This window comes from Eubalaena glacialis, chromosome 2 (genome assembly GCF_028564815.1).
Source record: "Eubalaena glacialis isolate mEubGla1 chromosome 2, mEubGla1.1.hap2.+ XY, whole genome shotgun sequence".
Taxonomy (NCBI): Eukaryota; Metazoa; Chordata; class Mammalia; order Artiodactyla; family Balaenidae; genus Eubalaena; species Eubalaena glacialis.
The window spans coordinates 152893970-152914906 of NC_083717.1; the positions used below are offsets into that span (position 1 = coordinate 152893970).

The 20937-nt window shown below is 35.4% G+C and overlaps 1 protein-coding gene across 2 annotated transcripts in view; it reads left to right on the plus strand.

The window, feature by feature from the left end:
- The window catches only part of KIAA0586 (KIAA0586 ortholog), a 112801-nt gene that overhangs the window by 79201 nt on the left and 12663 nt on the right, over positions 1–20937 (plus strand). For both annotated transcript variants that reach the window (XM_061182612.1, XM_061182613.1), the window contains exons 29-30: positions 1092–1246; positions 4816–4924. In XM_061182612.1, the coding sequence (XP_061038595.1) occupies positions 1092–1246; positions 4816–4924 (264 nt within the window). The remainder of the gene's footprint in view (positions 1–1091; positions 1247–4815; positions 4925–20937) is intronic.

Here is a 20937-nt window from a genome sequence, read left to right on the forward strand (position 1 = left end):
TAAAATGAGAATAAAACAGGTAATAATTTTGAGAAATTGTTTTGTGTAGATCAAATTCTGGAAAGGTAAAACTTAAAAGTCAGTGTATGTATTCTGCTTTATGTAAAACCCACCTAAAAATATAGGTTAACATAAAAAAATCAGAGAGTGATTATTTGCTAAACCTAAGAAATTGTCAACATACTGCCTTTAAATGGAAAATACCTGTGGGGTCTTTAAAATATCATTTTATTTAAAACAATTTATGTATAGTGCTTCAGGTCTATTTCTACTGATTAAAATGAGACTGCATTGTGCTATATTTAAAAGGTGACCATTAATTAGGAAAAACAATTTTCTTAGAAATAATTTAGCAAGAATGTGAAATAAGGAACAGTGACTAGGAGTTGAAAGATGAGGATTTTAGTTCCTTTTCACCTCTTAGCTCTGATTTTTTGACAGTTAACTTCCCTGAGCCTTACAGGGAAAGACAGTTATAAAACCATCGGATCCTCCTGCCTTACAGAATGATTGTGAGATTCAAGTTAAATGAGATAATATATGTGAAAGTGCTTGGAGTATAAAATGTAATGTAAATGTACAGTGATATTATTAGATAAATATTTATCTCTGCTCTTATTGTCTTCTTTTTATTGATTTGATTGAGATGTCATTTGGATGAGGAAAAGAGGAGCTTGATCTTTTGAAGAAAAATACCAGAACAGAACTAAGCAATACCAACATTTTCTAGTCAGGAGATTGCCCCTTGATTTAAGATTACATTTTAGATGGAAAGTATTCTATTGACTCTTATTGATAGAAAAGGTAATCTGGAGTGTTAGGAGTTGGTGTGTAGGAGTGGGTGTTGGGTGTGGACTGCGTGAACAGCTTGCTGATTGGAATCTTAGAATAGTCCATAGATTTGTTTGAACATAGGTACTTTTTGCATTCTCTGTGAGCTTTGGTTTTAATTGCAGTGAAGCCTTGGTGACACGTATTTTCTGTTGAAGTACTTCTAATTCAGCAGGTAAAAAATATTGGTAATTTTAGCCAATTTTTCTTTTTCTAAGAAATAATTTATTTTAACTTTTTGTTTACATACTTGATAACAGATGATATTTATGAAGATTTATGTGCTAGTCATGGTCCAATGAGTTTGGGAGAATTGGAGTTGCAGCCAGATGCTCACCTTGCCCTTCCCACAAAAATTCTGACAACACAAGAAGATGATGTTAAATTATCAGTGGCAGCTGAAGATTTTCCTCAGGTACCCGATTAATAGCACTTGTACTTTACTTAAATCAGAATGGTAACAATATTGCCTTAGCATAGAACAGTGTCAAGAGCACAGTCTTTGGAGTCAGACAGCCTCGAATCATGCCTCCTTTTTTCACTGACTCAAGCCTGGCTATAGATATTAGCTCATCCAATCTCTAGCTGTGACCTTGAATACATACTTAGCCTTTTTCTAAGCCTTAATTTCCTCATCTTTAAATTAAAGATTAAAATAATGTATGTAAAAATGCCTATTACCGAGTTAGATAGCTATTATCATTTACACCTCTATATTCCCATGCACTATCTAGTTTAGTAGTTTGTGCATAATAGGTACTCAATAAATATTTATTCTATTAAAATTCGTGAAGTGTGTTACCGTGAAAGCATGAGATATTTTATACTGAGTTAAGCCAATGGCCCATGCAATCTTGTGTACTGAAAAAGTAGGATAATTACTCTCCAAGGTGTAAAAAAAATGCTCATGTTAAATTAAATACAGTTTTTTAATCTGTGTAATCTCACTGTAGATTAATTTATTCAATAAATAGTCATCATGGTATGGTATTTTGTTGCATTGCATGGTGTTGAGGGTGAAAGCCAAAAGTATATAAAATAAAGATTGCTTATGGAACACACTATTATGTAGGGTTCAGTATTAATAACCTGTGACCAAGCAAACATCAGGAAAAAACTAGTAATGAATAAATATCTGTTAATTAATTCTGTAATAAAAGAAAAATTGTTTGTGACCTTGGGTTAGGCAAAAATGACACCAAAAACACTATCCATGAAAGAAAAAAAATTAATAAACTGGTCTTATCAAAAACCAGAACATCTGCTCTTCAAAACACACAGTTAAGAGAATGAAAAGACAAGCTACAGATTGGGAGAAGATATTTGCAAATCACTTATCTGGTAGAAGGCTTATATGCAGGATATATAAGGAACTCACAGAATTCAATATTAAGAAAACAAACAATCCAATTAAAAAATGGATAAAATCTTTGGACAGATACCTTACCCAAAGAAGATATACTGATGGCAAGTGAGCACATAAAAAGATTCTCAACATCAGTAATTGTTAGGAAAATGCTAATTAAAACCACAGTGAAATACTGCTACACACGCATTAGAACATCTCAAATTAAAAAGACTAGCATGCCAAGTTTTGGCAAGGGTGTGGAGCACTTAAACTCTCATATGCTGCTGGTTGGGAATGTAAAATGATTCAACCACTTTGGAAAACAGTTTGGCAATTTCTTAAAAAAGTATTGATAAAATGTACATCTACCATATGACCCAGACATTTCACTCCTAGGTATTTATTTACCCAAGAGAAACTACCACATATGTCTAAGCAAAGGCTTGCACATGAATGTTCATAGCAACTTTATTTGTAGTAGCCCCAAACTGGAAACAACATAAATATTCATCAATTGCTGAATGTACAAGTTGTGGCATATCTATAAGATGGAATACTGCTTAGCAATAAAAAGCCATGGACGGACTTCCCTGGTGGCGCAGTGGTTAAGAATCTGCCTGCCAATGCAGGGGACACGGGTTTGAGCCCTGGTCCGGGAAGATCCCACATGCCATGGAGCAACTAAGCCCGTGCACCACAACTACTGAGCCTGCGCTCTAGAGTCCACGAGCCACAACTACTGAGACTGTGTGCCACAACTACTGAAGCCCGCGCGCCTAGAGCCGGTGCTCCGCAACGAGAGAAGCCACTGCAATGAGAAGCCCACGCACCGCAACGAAGAGTAGCCCCCGCTCTACGCAACTAGAGAAAGCCCACGCGTAGCAGCAAAGACCCAACGCAGCCAAAAATAAATAAATAAATTTATTTAAAAAAAAAAAAAAAAGCCATGGACTACTGATACGTACAGTGACATGGACGATTCTCACAAAAGTTGTGTTGAGGGGAAAAAGCCAGAACCCCCACCCCCCAAAAATAGTGCATACTTTACAATTCCACTTACATGACATTCTAGAAAATGCGAACTAATCTATAGTTATAGGAGGGAATTCAGGTTATTTTGAGCTTGGTGTATATGTTCATCATATTATCTTGACTGTGATGATGGCTTCATGGGTATATACATATGTCAAAACTTAGCGAATGATATACTTTAAATACATGCAGATTATTGTCTATCAGTTATACCTCAATAAAGATATTCTAAAAAATAAAAGAAAGATTGCTCTCCTTTATTTATTGGCCTGTTTTAAAATAAAACTGCAAAGTGTTACCAGAAGAATGGCTTCAGAAAAATTCATTTGTTAGATTTCCTTTATTAACAGAGAAATATGGCTAGTACTAATACTAGCACACACTTGTTTATAGTGCTTACTCTGCCAGAGGCTGTTCTAAGTTCATTATGTATTAACTCATTTAATCCTTTTAACAACCTACTGAGGTAGTTATTATTATTATCATCCCCATTTGATGAATGAGAAAATTGAGGTATTGGGGGGTTAAGTAACTTACCCAAGGTCAAAGCTACATAATGACTTAGCCAAATTTGAACACAAGCAGTTTAGCTCCACAATACTCAGCTCTTAATCCCTGTGGTTAAGGAAGGGAGCCAGTAGGAAGGTTCTAAATTGAAGCAGCACAAAAGAGTCATAGTACCCATCTTAGAAATACACACCAAAATAATATTTCCTTCAGGGAAGAAACCTATATGACTAATGGCTCTAAACTTAGAAGACCAGAGGTGAGGCTAGTTGTTATTATTGCAGTCTAAAGCTACTCATTTTTACCTGTAGATAAATAAGTACCTGCCAGAACTGGAGTGGTTACATTTGAGTCCATGTGGACAGGTGTTTCAGATTCTCCTCTGCTTGTATCTGTTGTTAAGAGTTCAGAGATACCTTTTTAGGTTCCTGTCAAATTATATCTGACAGTTGTTTTCAGAGACTCATTCATAATTAGGCTCATAAAACAGGAAAGGGGAGAAAGAAAATGGCTAAAGTCATCACAATTTGTAATGTGTGATTGTGAAGGAATTTGTGACTACTGTAAATTTCAAATTTCGTTAGGTGGTTGTAAGGAAGAGAGATGATGGGGCTTATGGTAGCGTGTACTTTTCTTGAATGGCAAAGGAGGATAACAATACCTACTCAACACTTGTGAGAATTCAGTGATGTTATTATATATAAAAGCTCTTTGAAAATTGCAGTACATTATGCAGATTTTCATTTTATGCAAAAATGGTTATATGGAAGTGCTTACAGTCAAATTAAGTTTTTATCCTGTCTAAATCCATCATGTATGTATCTAGAATAGTTGATTTATAAGTAGCTCTGAATTCTCTAGGAAATATAGAAATGATTTGAATATCTGAAATCTGTGTCTATTACCCAAATCTTTTGAAAGATTTTATTTGCAATATCTTTTCTTTAGTAATATGTACTCCATCACCCATTTGGTAGTTAGAAAGCATGCATGATATTCAAATTTTATATAATAAACACCTAAATAATTTAATTGCTCAGATCTTTTTAAAGTAACTTAAAAAATAATATTATGACTTCATGTCTTAAATTCTTCAGTACCAACAAAAACAAGACCAAGATGTTAAGCAAGTTGAACACAAGCCAGTCCAAAGTCGTTTAATACGTGTAAGAAATAAATGTGATATTTCACTTTCACAGCAACAAGGTAAGATTTGTTTCCTTGTAATAATATAAGAGTTTGATATATGTTGTGATATTGAACACATATATAATGAGAATTCTTTTATATAAGTTTTATTCTTATTCTCTAGGGTTTTTTTTGTTTTCTTTGATTTAGCCCTTTGGGGTAAAGAATCTGGTATTGTATTTGAGTGTATATTTGTTCTTTTTACCAATAAACACTATTTCTAATGGATTTTAAAAACTCTTAGGTAGTATTTTTATTTTAATCTTACCTTTTGGTTCTTGTAAAATTGAATGTCAGTGTCTTTTATCTATGTATAAGTCTGTATCTGTATCATAGTTGTCTGTTTTAAATTATAATATGATAAAGGCAATGGTTATGGTTGTTAAGGAGCTTTGTAAAGGCTATTTATGTTGTGTGGCGATTTGATCAACAGGTACAACTTAAAAAACAAAGAACTCATGTTAGATGCTATCATATGAATGAACTTTTCTGTACTGCTTGATTACCAAAATTGTGTGGCTAAATGATTCCACAGTCAGCATCACAGCATTTTGATGTTGTCTTTATGTTTCTGCAAAGCTGTTGGCCTTGTGCTTAGTTTGCCTTCTTGCTTCTTCGTCATTTAAATTTTATATAACCTAAATTCTGAAATTTGGCAATAGAAATTAAGATGTCTTCTGTTTAAAAACTTTTGTCTACAGTCCAGGTAGAAGTATTAGGAGTATTTTGAGCCGTAGAATGTTTTTCTTCAGTTTTGTAATTGTGTTTTTTATCTCATATATTGAATGCCAATATAATTACAAATGTAACTGTTTGGCAGTTTGGGGAGGACCTAAATGAGGAAGTGCTTAAGATTATGTTATATGAGGTTTAGGTTTTTACTTTTCTGCTTGTTTTCTGTTCCTTTCTTGCTCCAACTTTTCAGAACTTTGCCCTCCTGACCACTTTTTAAAACCTAACAGTGGTACAGTAGTGTTAGTATTATATTTTATAATCCTATGGAAAATTACCTGTAACACTTTCCTCATTGTGTTTAAAAATTAATCATGACAGTATATAGATATGAGCAAATGAATAAGATAATATCAGGACTGACTTGATGTCCTTCTACTGAATTCTGTTACCATTCATGGTCAATGACTGTATATTTAATTTAGTTTTTTTAAAAATTATAATTTCTTAAAATTATAAATGAATTTTGTCTCCTTGGAGAATGTTGTATATAATAAAATGATCATTTTTCTCACCTGATAGGAAAATATCTTTGGTAAGATTTTAAGGGTAAATACCTCTCTTTAAGAAAGTGACATTGTTTTCAGTTTCACGTATATGAATGTCTGACCACAAGATGGCAATATTTAAATTTTTGTTGACTTACAACATGTCATTAAATAATAGTGTGCAGTTAACATTTAATGTCAATAAAAATCATAAGAAAAATAAAAGAAACCAATGTGTTAGCTAGTAGGAGGAAGTTTTATTTAGAAAGAATCTAGAACAGTTGGATTTAATATGTGTAAAAATTATTTTCATTTAATTTTACATGCAATGCAGAAGTTAGGAGAGCCGCAGGCCTATGTCAGTTTTAACCAAGATAAATAAATACCCAGTGGGCTATAGAGAAAACATTTTAAATAGGAGCCAAGTGTTTCACTCTATAATTGATACATACCTCCATACTAAATATTTTTTGAATGAATACAATTCCCTTGGCAAATATAGTCAGTTATGACTTTTTCCCCTATAAATTTTGTGGATTTAATTTTTTTCTCTGATGAAGCTCTGATACACTGCCAAATGTTTCAAAGAATAAGAGAGTCAGAGTGCCAAAATAATCCTCTAGGGCTTTCACAACTTTGAGTGACCTTGAAGGAATTCAATCCTATCATACACAAAGGGCTTGAAGATAATGAAGGAAATTCACCTTATCACAAGGGAATCAAAACCACATCTTTTCTGGAAGATAAATGCTTCTAAGAATACTTGAAGCCCGAATTATGGCTGTTTCAGGAAGAAGTATTATGTATTTCACTTTGAAATGCATAGTAGTTTAATATATGTATATAAAGAAATCAAGCCGTTTACTAGCAGTAGCAGTAGTTTAGTGACCATCCATTAAAAATTGACTGAAGATATGGTAGGACATAGGTTCTAGCCCTATGCTTCTGGGAGATCTGTAAAGTACTTGTCTCCTTCCTCCGCTTGATTATTACTTTCAGATTTTAATACAAAAGAGAGAAATTGAATTGAATTCTGAAAGATAATATCCGTTTCTTTTGGTATTTAATTCATTGGGTATATTTTTGAGCACATGATACCACTTATCTGATTCTAAGTCCTGATTAATGTGTCTAACAGTTTTATAGTGAAAGCAACTTTTTAAGTAATTTAGTAAGTCATTAAAATTTTTTTCCCTTTCACTGTGCAGTTAACTTTCTTCAATACAAATGAGAGACTAGTTTTCCATCCATTTATTTGTTATGAACCCAGGAACAATTAAATTCTATAAAGTGATGTATTAAAATAGTTCACTTTTAAAAATATTTTTCTTCTTTAGTTTCTCTTAAAATTTTAAGAACCGCATAATAAACAATAATTAGAAAGTCAAACAGGCTATACTATAATCATTGGGGAAAAATTAGAACATATCTTGTATGGTTAAATGCTAGGACAGATTAGTTGTCAAAGTTGTTTGAAAATCACAGCATTCTTCAGTTTTCTTATTTGTAGATGATATATGTTGCTCAGAAAATATGTATCAAAGTGCTAAAAGTAATTACTAATGTAATTGCACTAATTTATCAAAAGCAGGTTACATTTTTGTGGGAAATCACAATAGGTTTTTTTTGACATTATGTCCTGAGTTTAATTCCTAGCCATCGCAGCACCTTTTATACCTTAACATACAGTGATTGTGACTTTAGATATGTGAGAATTAGGAAATTCAAAGCTTATATATATTTAGAAGCCATTTCTAACCGTATGTGCAAATGAAAATTTTTGCCTTTGTATTTGAAATATAACTGAATTATAATAGCTCAAAATTACGATTGATTTTAGTAATTTTAAAATCACAGTTAAAAGTTTTTTAAATTGATTTTTTTTCTCATAAAGTATGACAGTGATTTAAAAGCCATGTGTGTAGATCTCTGATAGGGAAGGGATGGGGCACAGAGTAATAAATCTGCCCAAACTCCATGAATCCAAAGGTGTAATCTGAATAAATGTGTCTTTCACAAATCCATGCTATTATTGATTAATAAAATAGAAATTCACTTTAAAATGTTGCTGAATGTGGGCGTTCTGTTTCCACCTAGGAGGAGGAAAGTGGAGTGTCTCCGCTCCTAACTGTAATAAAATGTCAGATAAACTCTAAAATCATAACATTTCTTGAACCCATCAGAGAGCTTATGATGTAGAGCAACTAAGTAGCCTGAAGTCCACGGAAAGACAGACTCTCCTCCCGAGAGATGAGACACAAGAACCCTGTCACTGTGCCAGAGCACAGTCACAGGAAGAGACACCAGGCACCATACAAGCAGATAAGATGTATTTGACTAGCCTTTTCTTTAATGAATTGCTAAAGGCCAAGCATAGAGCCATTGGTAGCTACTGATACAAAAGTGGTTCACTCCCACTTGCAGTCTCTTCTCCACAGACCTCTAGAAAAAGAAAGATTAGGAGACTGGAAAGATTCTTCTTCACTGGTGCAGGCCTGGAAGAGGAGAGTGGCCGCCACTGCCAGAAGGACTGAATTCTTTCCAGCATAACCCTGATACCAAAACCAGGCAAAGACATTACAGGAAAAGAAGATTATAAACCACTATCTCTCATGAACATAGACAGAAAATTCCTCTACAAAATATTACCAAATTGAATTGAAACTTCTTATTCTTCAACATTCAGCTGCATTTTCCTGAGCCCTTACTGAACCTCCAATTGAAAAGGGCTTATTCATCCTTAACCCCACCCTCCAGATCTTTGGTGCCCGGAACATAATCATAATCTTAACAATAGTTTCCATTTACTGAAGCCGTGCTAGGCACTCTATGCTATCTCTTTTATTCCTCATAATACCATGCCACGCAGGTAGTGTGGCATTTATATGAGAAAGGGTAAGGTTCATGAAGGTTAACTAATTTTCCCAACGCACACAGTTTAGCAAATGAAGGTCTGGAATTCAAGCCCATATCTACTTGAGGGCAAAGCTGATGCTCTTTTCCTTGTTTTATACCATTTTATTGAGTAAGCACTTAATAAATATTTGTGTGACTTAACAGTTTGTGGCAAGAGCTGCCTTTACCATCGCTGTATTCTCCAGACTGATTATTTAAAGTTTCAGAGAAAGTGATATATGGGATAGTTTTGTGGTTTATTTATTAAGATAGGTTTTCCTATTTATTTAATAGACCTTGTTTCCCAACATAGCACTGTGCTTAAATACAGTCAGTGATCAATGTGTTCATTGAATTGAATTTGATAATTCATTCCATCATTTGCTTTTGACACCAAACAACGTTTAATGCTGTTATTTAGTAAAAAGATACAAGGAAGAAGAAAAGGAGAAAAATGAGAATAGTTCCTTATAATCATTTTTCAGTTGAAACTTTTGAATGTAGACATGGTACAGACAGCCATGGTGGAATAATGTAAAGTCATTTTTACTTTTCTAAAAGATTTTGTGATTTCTTTTGTAGTATAAAAATTTTTCGTTCTTTGAGGACATATTAGTTAAGCAAGAGGAAGGGGCAACCAAGCATATGCTCAAGGGTAGAGAAAGTTAAATCGGGTTACATGTTAGTCAGTGGGCAGTATTTTTTAACTCTAAATGAAAGAGAAATAGTGTGAGCATTCATTCACTCATTCTTTTTTTTTTTTTAAATTGAGATATCGTAAAATTTTCCCTTTTATAGTGTACAATTCAGTGGTTTTTAATATTTTTAAAAAGTTATGGAAATTCCAGAAAATTTTCTTTGCCCTAAAAAGAAATCCCACATTCATTAGTATTCATTCTCTATTCTCCCCTCCCCCCAGTTCCTGTCAACTACTAGTCTACTTTCTATATCTATGGATTTACCTATTCAGCACATTTTATGTAAATGGAATCATACAATATGTGGTTTTTGTGTCTTGCTTCTTCAACTTAACATGTTTTCAGGGTTCATTCATGTAGCAGATGTCATTACTTCATTCCTGTTTATGGGTCAATAATATTCTATTGTACATTTATTTTTAGGTCAGTGTTTTTAGCATCCTTTTTGTGTAAAGGACTGTAGAAGGTGCTTTGGAGCTAGAGAGATGGATAAGACAAAACATCTGCTCTCAAGGGATAAGAAGAAGAAAGGGGGTAGTTTGAGAAGAATAATTTCTTTAAAACACTGAGGCTCAGAAATAATTTGTTAGAATACTATGAAATTCAAAAAAACATCTTTATGTAATCATACTGTCAAATTGTCACTTTTTTCTTACAGTGCTGAAAAAATAAACACATGGCAGCAAGTGTGTTAGGTCAACTTGCTGATTGTCTTTATGTATATACATTTCTTATGTTTTCTGAATGGATGGAGGTGGGAGCATAAACCATATGAGAAAAGACACTCTTCTGGCACATTAATGAATTTTTATCATAGATTATTATTTCAACTGTTTGTTCCTACAAGAAAGGATTTACACCTTTGATTTAAAAAATAGAAATATATACACACATGTATATATATAATCTAGGAGATAAATGTGCTTAACTAAGGCTATTCCCTAAAAATAAGCAAAATGCAAAGAGGATTGATAGGGAAAATCTATTTGAAAAGACACTGAAAATTATTCAAGGATTTCCATAACATTTTCACTTGTTGGTGCTACAGTGATTTCTTTTTCTATGTAGGAGTATTTTAATTGTGGAAATTATTTAATTTTCTTATTGTTGTAGAATTAATTATACACTGTGTATGGAGCACGTAGATTTTTCTCAAGTCTTTGATATTAAACCTGTCTCACCAAATACATATACCAGGATTGTTTTGAAGACTCACCAGTATTCCAGAAACCTCTGCAACCCTTTTATTGTTCTTAGCCAGATTTCCTGAAACCTGACTTTAAAGTTTTTATGCTGTTTTTTTTTTAGAAACCAAATTAATGTAAAACATGATTTAAACTATTCATTAAACTTAGTAGCCTTTTTATTCAACAGCCACTAAGCAAAATTTAACCTTCCAAAATAATCACAGAGGTAAGTGTAGATTTGATAATATCTTTATATTTTAATATCAATGAAATACTGAACTAGGAGTAAGAAGATCAGATGCTACCACTAATCAGAATTATGACTTTTGGTTCTGTTGGACTGGGGATGACCCCTCTGCTCCCAAGAACCAAAGGTCATAATTCTGATTAGTGGTAGCATCTGATCTTCTTACTCCTAGTGTAGTAGTATTTCTATTATACTACACTGCCCTCCTCCAAGTAAAACTAACAACATTGACAAGTTAGTGTATTACAGATGTTTTTCTTCCAATCAACAGAATAATCATTTAAATTTTTTAGGATTTTAGTTTTCTATAAATAAAATACAAATTAGATAGACTATTTCAACCACGATAACAATGGATTATTCTACTAACCCAGCTCTACCCTAAATAAAAGAGAAGCTGGATTATTTCAATTCAGAATGAATTAGAACAGAGAAGTAATATTTTTATACTTGTAGGATGCACTACTCCTGGATTGTTTGTTAGTCTCTAATACATTGTCTCTCAAACTTTGACTTAAGAATCTCTTGCATTTCTAATTTAAAATGCAGATCCCCGGCTTCACCGTGAGACTCTGATCGGTTGCCTGAGGTGGGGCCTGGGAATCTGAATGTTAAACTAGCACCCCTGGTCATTCTGATGCAGAAGAAGAAGGACCACCCTTTGTGAAACATTGCTTAATGACTCCAGATGTTCATGCTGATGTCTGTTCTACTGTAGAATTTGAAGCACTACAGCATACAGCTTGTACTCTGGGGTCAGATTGCCTGGGTTCAAATCCTAACTCTGCTAGCTATTCACTAGCTGGTGACCTTGGGCAAGATACTTAACCTTTCTGTGCTTTTCTCATCTGTAATATAGTGTCTATTCCAGAAGGTTGATATCCTAGTGGAAGACAGGTAGTAGCGCACTTAGAATAGGACTTGACACATATTAAGAGCTGTGAAAATATTAGCTATTATTAGCATGACTGTCTCCAGGACACCTCTCCTTTTTTGAATACTCATGTTGTAATCAGCTCTTCTTTAACAGATAGTCGTTGAATCTATATTGGTTCTGAGCTTTAAGGACGTTGGTGAGAAAATGCTAGAGATGGTACATGTTCCATATAGTGTTAGGGAGGTAAAGTGACTTTCAACAAATTTTTTTACTCTTCAGTGAATATATTTAAGATAATTTATATTTATTAAACCTTGAGGACTTAAGGACATGGGGAGGGGGAAGGGTAAGCTGGCACAAAGTGAGAGAGTGACATTGACATATATACACTACCAAATGTAAGATAGATAGCTAGTGGGAAGCAGCCGCATAGCACAGGGAGATCAGCTCGGTGCTTTGTGACCACCTAGAGGGGTGGGATAGGGAGGGTGGGAGGGAGATGCAAGAGGGAGGGGATATGGGGATATAAGTATATGTATAGCTGATTTGCTTTGTGATACAGCAGAAACTAACACAACAATGTAAAGCAATTATACTCCAATAAAGATGTTAAAAAAAAACAAAACAGAAAAACAAACAAAAAAAACCTTGAATTCTTTTACAAAATTTTTAAATTGATTTGCATGTTGGACAATTAAGTATAGTGAAGCTTATTAACCAGGATGATTTCAAACCTATAATCCTATCTATTGGCAAGTGACTGTTTTGGTGAATTTCGTTCTGTCAGCAATTCTCTCATTTTTTAATCCAAGAGAGAAACTGATAGCTCAAGAGCTCAGTAATCATTTATGAGCTGTTGCATCCTGATTAAAAGTAAGGATTAAAATTAGGGGCAGTATTGGGTACACATAAAGGTATTAAAATGATTAAATTTCTTAGGGAAAAAACCCTGTAACTCTAATGGCAAAAGGCAATATAATTTCATTGTCATTCCTAGAAACCTTCCTCATGTGTTCCTGACAAACATTTTTCACCTTTTTATTGTACTTACGTATTTTATTTTATTAAATTAATACTTTATTTAAAGTTTCTTATCCATAATAATTTTGCTTTTTACCACTATTATCACTATTATTATTGATGTTACATAGAATAAGATTTTATTTATATAAAATGCCCTCAATTTTTGCCTTTGGACTCAGCCTTTTCCCTATCCCCACTCCAAACAAAGGTCTAACATCATCTGGGTAGACTTAATACTACTAGCTTTATTACAGAATCATTAAAACATTTTTTTAAGTGGGAAAAATCTCCCAAGATCATCCTTTGCTACAAAAAACAAATAACATTGGTGAAGTAAAAGCCATATTTTTAACCATGTAATTCATATGTAAACATGTAATTCAGGCCTAATGGCAGCTTTTGAAGACATGTTCTACCAAAGCAAGCCTGTAGTGATTCAGAAGTGAAGTACAAATGAGAATCATAGACACTGTTTAGAGATGGGAGGGACAAATTAAAATTTAAGCTTATGACTATGAAGTCTTCTAGGCAAGTTTTATTGATTTTGAACAGTGTTTATGATGTCTTTAAGAAGAAGAAATTCTAAGGGGATTGTCTTTAAACAGTTCTCATTGCTGGTCTAGGGAGAATTCAAGTTATTGACTCTCTTATTTCCCTTTCGTACATAGAGTCATCTCCTTTAAGGAATAGAAGAGATGAAGACCTGGACTTATATGATGTCGTTCAGAAGTAGTAGGGTACTAATTAGCTGGAACTAAGTTTTCTAAGATGGCTTTTTATCACCTTTCATCTTCTCTAGATTTTCTTTTCTCCTTAGAAACCTCAATTTGTGGAAGAACCTATATGTTGGGGAATAATGAGTTCTCCTTGGAGTATGTAGCGATAGTTGTCTTATCCATTATACAACTTACTACTTCTTTTCTCTTTCTTCCCCTAACTATCCTGGCTGGTTTGGATAATGGCACAGGAAGCTGATATTGTGAGGTAGTTAGTGCATCAGTTAATGGAGCCACTTCAGTCATGTATTCATTCTCCCACCTGTACTGGGACTTCCATTTACTCAGTCCTATTTCTCTTGACTGGCTATTCCCCGGGCCCTATATTTTGCCTGACCTACATGGTTAACCCATGTAAATACTGTCTTATCACCATCCAAGACTTGTGTGTCTCTTTGATCTGTGCTAATCCCCATTCTGGATTCCTCTTGCTTTCAGGGGTCTCTGATTTTTTTCCCTGGTCATGAAATCCTGCTGAATGATGATGTGATATGTGCAATTATAACCTGTTAGCAGACTGTGCTGTGCGGCTTGAACTGGACTTTGGCCAGTTCCCCAGTAATTCTTTTAATTTCATACTGATTTTAGCTTCCAAATAGCACCTATTCCAGCCCTTCTTCCCAAACCCTTAATCCCAATTTTATCCCCTCAATTCTCTTTTTTTTATATATATATATAAATTTATTTATTTTATTTTTGGCTGCGTTGGGTCTTCGTTGCTGCGTGTGGGCTTTCTCTAGTTGCGGTGCGCGGGCTTCTCATTGCGGTGGCTTCTCTTTGTTTTGGAGCGTGGGCTCTAGGTGCGCGGGCTTCCGTAGTTGTGGCTCGCGGGCTCTAGAGTGCAGGCGCAGCAGCTGTGGTGCACGGGCTTAGTTGCTCCACAGCACGTGGGATCTTCCCAGACCAGGGCTCGAACCCGTGTCCCCTGCATTGGCAGGCGGATTCCCAACCACTGTGCCACCAGGGAAGCCCCTCAATTCTCTTTTAATATATGCTTCTGTTTTTCTAAGTTCTACTCTTTCAAATGTGTCTCAAAAGTTCTACTCTTTCATTTATAGCTGCTCTAGCTTCAACTTCTTATGGCTTTACATTAATCCTTTCACTTTTTTCCCCTTTTGGGTTGAAGAAAGAGCCGTGCTTTTTAAAACCTCCTTAAAGGTAACTCTTCCACCTGCAGCCTTGATCCCATCTCATTTCTACTCTTGACAAAGGGAGAGGGAGAAAGATATAATCCTGAGAGAAGAAAAGAGTAAGTGCAGAGAAAGGAAGGGAGGGAATAGGAGGAAGGGAAAAGGTGGAGTTACATGAGATAGTAGAGGGGAAAGGGAAAGGGGAGAAGGGGAAAGAGCAGGGGGGCAGGGGAATGAGGTTGGAATAAGCAAGATCATTCATTCTTATCTACAGAATGAGGGCTAGGCTTGATGATTCTTCAGGTCACTTGTGGCCACACACATTTCATAATTCTATTTCTTCTCAACCCTCATCCTACTACACTTACCAGTATCTCCTAAGCTCCCCTCCGCCATGCCTTTCTCAGTGTCTTCACTTGGAACTGTACCCTCCCTTGCCCTCTTTCACCGCCTTTCCATCCTAGAAACAAACATTCTTGGTCCACTTTGTGTCACTGAAGGGCCCGTACTATTTGGTATATACTTCACTTTTAGCCCTTGCATCATACCTTGTAGGATTATTTTCCTATAGCCTCTCCTTCTCTAGAAAGTAAATTTCTTAGAGACAATGGCCTTGTTTCATTCATCTCTGCACCACCTGCTCTCTAGCAAAGCACCCTAAATGGTAGGTTCCCGGTAAATGTTTATTGGATCAAATGTATTAGGTAGTCTTATTCTCCCATCTAGTGCAAGGGCCTTGTTAACAGTTTTCTTTCTTTTTTCTATTCATTCTTGAGTAGTTGCTATGTGCTGGGTACTGTTCCAAACCTTGGGGATACTGTGGTGAACATAACAGTTGAAATCCTTGCTTTCACAGAGCTTACATACTTGTGTACATCATAGAAAAAAGTAAATTAATTTACAGCAATTTCAGATGATGTTAAGTGTTGTGAAAAACATAAAAGGTTTACGGAAGAATGCCAGGTGTCAACGGGCAAATGTGGAGTGACTACTAATGTTGGAAAGTCAGCATTTTGCAACCATCCTAGTAAAGATTAGATGGGGCAAAGGTCATCAATGAATGCTAAATGTAGAGGGAAATTTTAATAAAGAGCAGGAAATTTGCATGGTCTTAAAGTATCTCCTCATAGATTGGTTCATTTAGTAGAAAGGGAAAACATAGGACAGTACCCAGAATGGATGATCAAAATTAGTATCGCCATAGAGGAACAAATGAATACTGTGTGCCTCCGGATGGGATATCTGAGCACATAACCTGAATGTAGTCACGGGGAAATATCACACCAATCTAAAACATGGGGAAGAAGTTAACAATTGTGAATCTGGGTAAGTGAAATATAGGTGTTCTTTATACTATTCTTGTAATTTTTCTTCAAGTATGAAATTCTTTCCAAATAAAAAGTGAAACATTTTTAAAAGGTATTGCTTTATTTATTTTAAAAATAATGTCTATGTCAATTTGTATTAATGTTTCTACTAGTATCAATTTAAAAGAACATAAAGCAGGGTGATGAATAGTGAAGGAAGCAAAGTAAGTGGTTTGTTCCTTTAGATCATGTGGTTAGGGAAGTCCTCTCTGTAGGAGTGGCATTTCCATATAGAATGAAGGGAAGGAGAAATCTTGCAAACATTTGGGGAAGAGTGTTTCATCTAGAAAAAGTAGGAAGAATGAAGGTTTTAAGGTGCGAATGAACTTGTTGTGCCCAAAGAACAGCAAGAAGGCCAGTGTGGCTGGAGGGGAGTGTGCAAGGGAGCTGTGGTAGGAAATGAGATAGGAGATGTAGGCAGATCATGTCGAGCCCTGCAGACTCTGGGAAGGAATTTGGATTTCATTCTGAGTGTGATGAAAAGCCTATGGAGGATTTGAGCTGGGGAATGACAAACTCTAATTTACATTTTTAAAAGGTTCCCTCTGGCTTCTAGGTGGAGAACAGACCATAGGGAGACAGTCGTGGAAGCAGGGAGATCAACTGGAAGACCGTTGCAGTATTACACATGAGAGGTGATGGTGGCTTGTACCCTAGTGGAGGTGTCACAGTGGTCAGATTCAGGCTATGTACTGATGGCATATACCTGATAAAGCTGAGGAATAACGTTATTTCAAAAATTACTTATTAAAGCAGATTAGATGTGGAATGTAATTGAAAGCAGAGTCAAGGATTAATTACTTCTAGATTTCTGGTCTGAGACTTACTGGGCAAATGATAGTGCCATTTACTAAGATTAGGAAGACTGAGGAAGGATGTGTTCACGTGTTCAGCCTCAGTTTTTAGGGTGGGAAGAGTCAATGAAAATAATCTGGTTAGTGCAGCAAATGCAAATTGGGAAACCTGAGTTGTGTCTCAAGTGCCACAGTAATTTTCACAGTTCCACAGATACATGTCTTCTCTTTTAAGAAACGAATTTTTTTATTACGAAAGTACGAAACAAAACAGGTTTACTTAATTATGAAATATGTTCAAACATGTACATGAAAAATGCTCTTATTTTCAGAGTTTCTTTGATGGGCTCCTTATTCATCACCTAAGAATAGTGATTACAAATATAAGGCTTACTTGGGGGGTGGGTGTGTGTGTGGGGGTTTTTTCCCCTAAATATTTATTTATTTATTTATTTGGCTGTGCCGGGTTTTAGTTGGAGCATGCGGACTCTTAGTTGTGGCATGCAGGATCGAGTTCCCTGACCAGGGATCAAACCCGGGCCCCCTGCATTGGGAGTGCGGAGTCTTAACCGCCGGACCACCAGGGAAGTCCCTTGGGTGTGTTTTTAAATTAGTAGTAAATGCAGAGGCCCAAGTTGTGCTGGGATTTCCAATGGAAAAAGATGCAGTTACCTGGGAATCATTTTAAGCTAGAATGCTATTTACTGTCTTTTAAAATAGCAGAACAACTCTGTTGTGGAATATATACCTACAAAGTCTTTAAGTGAAATGTTATTGCCAAAAGTTATCTTAAAATCTAATTGTTAATCTCTGTTATATTGTCAACTTAAGATGGACAGGTACTTTTTAGTGTGATGAGACTCAGGTAGTAAGGTTATGGAGAACACTGGCACTTTTTTCCTGTGAATATAATTGCAATAATACTGTCCCATCTAATAAAGTCAGGAAAAAATCACGTAGGTAGAAATGTAGTTCCGAAAGTCTGTGATTACTGCCTTCGTGTTATTCTGCCTACGTTAAAACAAATCAGACTTAGGAAGTCATGGAAATATTATGTTGGATATTTTCTAATTACTGTGTCAGCCTGATAAATCATTTTCTAAATTTGCCAATTTCTTGAAATAGCTTAACCTATGTTCATAACACTTTACAGGAAGCAGCATAAAATTTCTATGTCGCCATATATTTCTCTTGGTGTCACAAAAATATATATTGTATAAATGAAATATTTTTCTTTGGCAAAAAGGCCTGTACACCAAACTACAGTTAATGAATACAAGAATTAGAAAGCAAAACTTCATTTAGTCTGAGGAAAAACAATTCTTTAAACTGTAACCACATGGCCGTTTCTTGTTTGCATCAACTCTGGGTGACTGTTATTGTCTTCTGTGAATTCTCTGGGGCAGGGGCCTGACTTTGTTGAATGAGCCAATTGTTTTCCTTTGTGTTGCCCATCTAGTAAGTTCCCATCTGGTTTGTATCAGACTGTTTTCACAGCCAACAACTGCTGCCTTCTCTATATCCTGACACTTCAGGGCCCCATGCTATCAAAGCATGCTGCGATGGCCTTGCTGGCAGGGCCCATACAGCTGTGCCTCACAGCTTGGAACTATTACCCAGAGTAATGGTAACATAGAACTTGGACTGGCCCTTATTCCCATTGGTGTCGTGTGTACACTGAGCAGAAATTCCCCCTTGCCTGCCTGCCCCCTCACCCCGAAACTTACTAGTCAACAGAAAGTCTTTAAAGCTCTAATTTTAGGATATGGAATAGTGTTGTTCTTATTTTCTAGTGGCTTCCTGTATTTGAAAGCTCATTTTTCATTCTTTCATTCTTTTTCAAAAGTTACCAGGTCTGGCCTTGAGGGAAGTGAACTGGTCACTATGTCACATTTAATTTTTGTTTCCAAGTTTAGTTAGGAATGACTAGGTATGGCAAAATCCACTGTGAAGACTACACAAATAATACACTGTATTTTTAGCGATAGTCACAGGCCAGAACTTGAGAGAGGTTTTCATATTAGAATTTCCATCTCAGAAAATGGATTTTCTGTGTGTAAATTATCGACGCTCTTAGATTCAAACTGTTAAGTAACTATATTAGGGACCTACTTTGCCATCAGCTTTGTTAGCTATCAAATATCATTTATAAGAATGTGACAATAGTGACCTTCTATAACAATCTGTGGCCTCACGTAATTAAAGTTATGTGAATTACTATTGAGTAAGAGTTATAGTTGAGTTTAAATGTAGTTATGATATCATTGCTTTATAGACATAAACTGAAACAGCAAGCATTTTTTTTGTATCCAAAATAAGGAATTAAGTGGCTTTTACAGGATGTATTAATATTTTTTAAAATATTTATTTATTTGGTTGCACCGTGTCTTAGTTGCGGCAGGCAGGCTCCTTAGTTGTGGCTCGCCAGCTCCTTAGTTGTGGCATGTGAACTCTTAGCTGCGGCATACATGTGGGATCTAGTTCCCTGACCAGGGATCGAACCCGGGCCCCCTGCATTGGGAGCGCAGAGTCTTATCCACTGCACCACCAGGGAAGTTCCAGAATGTATTAATATTTTAGAAATGCTTTTAGAAATGCCTTCAAGATTAGTTAAACTGAGATTGGTTTGTGCTTTCAATTAAATTGAGTGGGTGATTGTTGTGAACATCAAGCATCCTAAGTAGTAAGTCAAACTAGACTTGCGAGAGTCAAACTAAAGCAACAGCGACAAAAGCAAAAACTCACCTTCTGCTTCTGAATAATTTCAGCTTACAGGTTTTTCAAGATTTTAAGAAAAGAAATAGGAAGGAATTTGTCTTTAGTCAGCAGTGTGGCCTGCTGCTGATGTTAACTTGATGTGAAAGCCTGCCTAGTACTGTTAGTTATTTGGCATTTTCATTCATTGGAAAAACAGTTTAAAACTATAAGGGAATCATCTTTTAACTGATGAAACTAACCTATTGGTTTTTTTTCAACCTCAAGTTTTTCTGGAAGTATAATATACATACAGAAAAGTACACATAAGTGTACAGCTGAAAGAATTTTCAAAAACTGAACACACTTGGTAAACCCATACGTAGCTCAAGAAGCAGAATATTGTCAGCACCCCCAAAGCCCCTCACGTTCCCTTTCAGACACAGCTTCCACCTCCGAAAGGATAACCACTATTCTCACTTCTAGCAGCATAGATTAGTTCTCTTGTTTTTGTACTTTAAATAAATGAAATCATACAGAATGTATGGCTTCTTTCACAAGGCAAACCTATTGTAATTTTTAAGATTCTTTTAGTTTTCAAACCATTATGGCATGTTTTTATAAAGAATTATCTGAGAGGAATTTGTTTTAGTAGCTGTGTCATAGAGTGTTCAACCAACAGGAAGCACCTTGTAGATAAAGTTGTCTACTAAAACATCGTCTCTCGGTTCTCAACCAGATTTTAATGCTGGAATGTCTCTCTAGACATTCCTGCCCCTGAAAGGCAGGAACTCTCTTTGTCATTACACTACACAGCAATACATTCAAGCACTTAAATGGTTTTTAATGAGCCTTAATAATTGAGTGTACATTATTCAAATAAATCATGGTCTGCATTCAGGTTAGGTGGGTCATCTATTTTCTGAATTACCAATCAGTTTCCTGGCATTTGAATATAAGCTTTTATGCTGCCAAGATACTATTTCTGAAAATCCTATTATTGACAAGAGTTGTATACCTATTAGATATGCAGCCAATGAGTAACTTATTTGTTTCAAAAGTGTTAACTTCTTCTACATATATTTAACTACTTTAATAATATTCCTAATATTCCCTTTTTTGT